Source organism: Pteropus vampyrus, unplaced genomic scaffold (assembly GCF_000151845.1).
Source record: "Pteropus vampyrus isolate Shadow unplaced genomic scaffold, Pvam_2.0 Scaffold72, whole genome shotgun sequence".
NCBI lineage: Eukaryota > Metazoa > Chordata > Mammalia > Chiroptera > Pteropodidae > Pteropus > Pteropus vampyrus.
The window spans coordinates 3,891,790-3,893,457 of NW_011888853.1; the positions used below are offsets into that span (position 1 = coordinate 3,891,790).

Consider the following 1,668-nt stretch of genomic DNA (forward strand, 5'->3'; position numbering starts at 1 on the left):
CCCCTGGGATCCAGTGCAGTGGGATCCAGTGCAGCGGAACCGACTTCAGTGGGAGCGAGAAGTCGGGTGAACGATGCTAAAGATCGAGAGAGTGAAGAGCCCCCCACGCGGGAGCGATCACTGGTGTCGTCTGAGATCCCCAAGAACCACGGCAGCTGCCGCACGGGGAGGACAGTCGTGTGCCACTTAACGACGGGGAAGCGTTGTGAGAAACGCCTCACGAGGCAATTTTGTCGTGTGCGCGTCGTAGGGGCATATGCACGAACCGGCATGGTGCAGCCCGCTGCACACCTGGGCTGCCCGGTGCCGCCCGCTGCTCCTGAGCTGCACACCTGCACGGCCCGCGACCGCACAAAACAGCACGCGACATGAGCGAGCGCAAGAGAAAACGAGGCCGGCACGGGGTGTACGAGGCCGCAGACGGCGAACGCGGCTACTGTTCCGCAGCGAACGCTTTCTTTTTAGAAGTAGAAAGAGTGCACCCGAAAATAACGATAAATAGCACAGCGTCGTAAATCCGTAAGCCGGCAACACGGCGACTTACCGTCGCCATCGAATATCACGTACTGCCCCTCACTTCCACACGGCTGGCAGGGCAGGGGGCCTGCCACACCTGCGTCACCGTGACGGGATGGCAGCCGCGACGTCACCGGGCGATGGGAGTCTTTCTGCTGTTATAACCTCGTGGGACCTTGCCATACACGCTGTCTGTCGTCGACCTAAAGGTCCTTAGCAGCACGCGGCTGCGGTGGAAGCCAGGGGCGAGACTCTCCCAGAAGCAATGGCATTTCTCGGAGATTGTGACCCGGCCGGGGGGGCGGGGAGGTGTCTGAAGACATGAGGTTCAGGGCTGGTGTTTAGGGACTTAGGGACGGAGTACGGAGGACGTTCCAGGAACATCGAGAGGACACGCACACCCATCGTCCCAGACCACTGCCAGGGAGGCTGGGGTGCCTGCACCCCGAGACAGCCAGCGCCCTGGGCAGGGGGCCCGTCTCCACTGTGGGCGGTAGGTGAGATGCTGAGGGTTACGGGGACTTGGGGGCCCACTGAGCCTCTGTCCCAGAGAGCGTGGTGGGAGGGTGTCAGGACTAGACAGGCTGGCAGGTGACGCATAAAGGGGGACGCATAGGAGGGGCGTGACGAGGGGATGGGGTGACCTGGGAGCCAGAGTGTCCCGTGGAGCTGCCGTGAGCATCTGACGGCGTTTCTCATTCAGAGTGGGGGGACCTGGTTGAAAGACGGCTTAAACTAGTGTGCGCCCCTGAGAGCAAGCCAAGGAACCTGACAGGCCGTCCTCCGTTTGTTCCCACAGCCCCTTTGGGATTTCCCAGTGAGGTCCTGGACCATTTCGCAAGACGCCTTTGGGGGATGCTGCGTTCACGTGCTGTGGCTGCCTCAGCGAAGCACTGCGCACCACACCGCAAACCAGTTGAAACAACTGACAGTTAGTTATTCTCCCTTTGTCCTTGAGGCCGGAAGTCCGCCAGCAGAGTGGCTCCCTCAGGAGGCCCCGAGGGAGAAGGTGTCCCACCTTCCCGCCCAGCTCTCTGTCTCCACCCCGCCGTCTCCACGTGGTCTGCGTGTGTGTGCATGTCTCTTCTTGTTCGGGCCCACCCTGACCCAGTGTGGGGTGTTGGGGCACATCTGCCAAGACCGTGTCTCCAA

At 61.7% G+C, this 1,668-nt stretch overlaps 1 protein-coding gene across 1 annotated transcript in view; it reads left to right on the forward strand.

Annotated features, from left to right (window-relative positions):
• The first annotated feature begins 368 nt into the window (after positions 1 to 368).
• The window catches only part of CUNH17orf99 (chromosome unknown C17orf99 homolog), a 6,281-nt gene continuing 4,981 nt past the window's right edge, over positions 369 to 1,668 (forward strand). Inside the window, 1 exon segment of the mRNA XM_023531632.1 lies at positions 369 to 438. Coding sequence (XP_023387400.1) covers positions 369 to 438 — 70 coding nt within the window.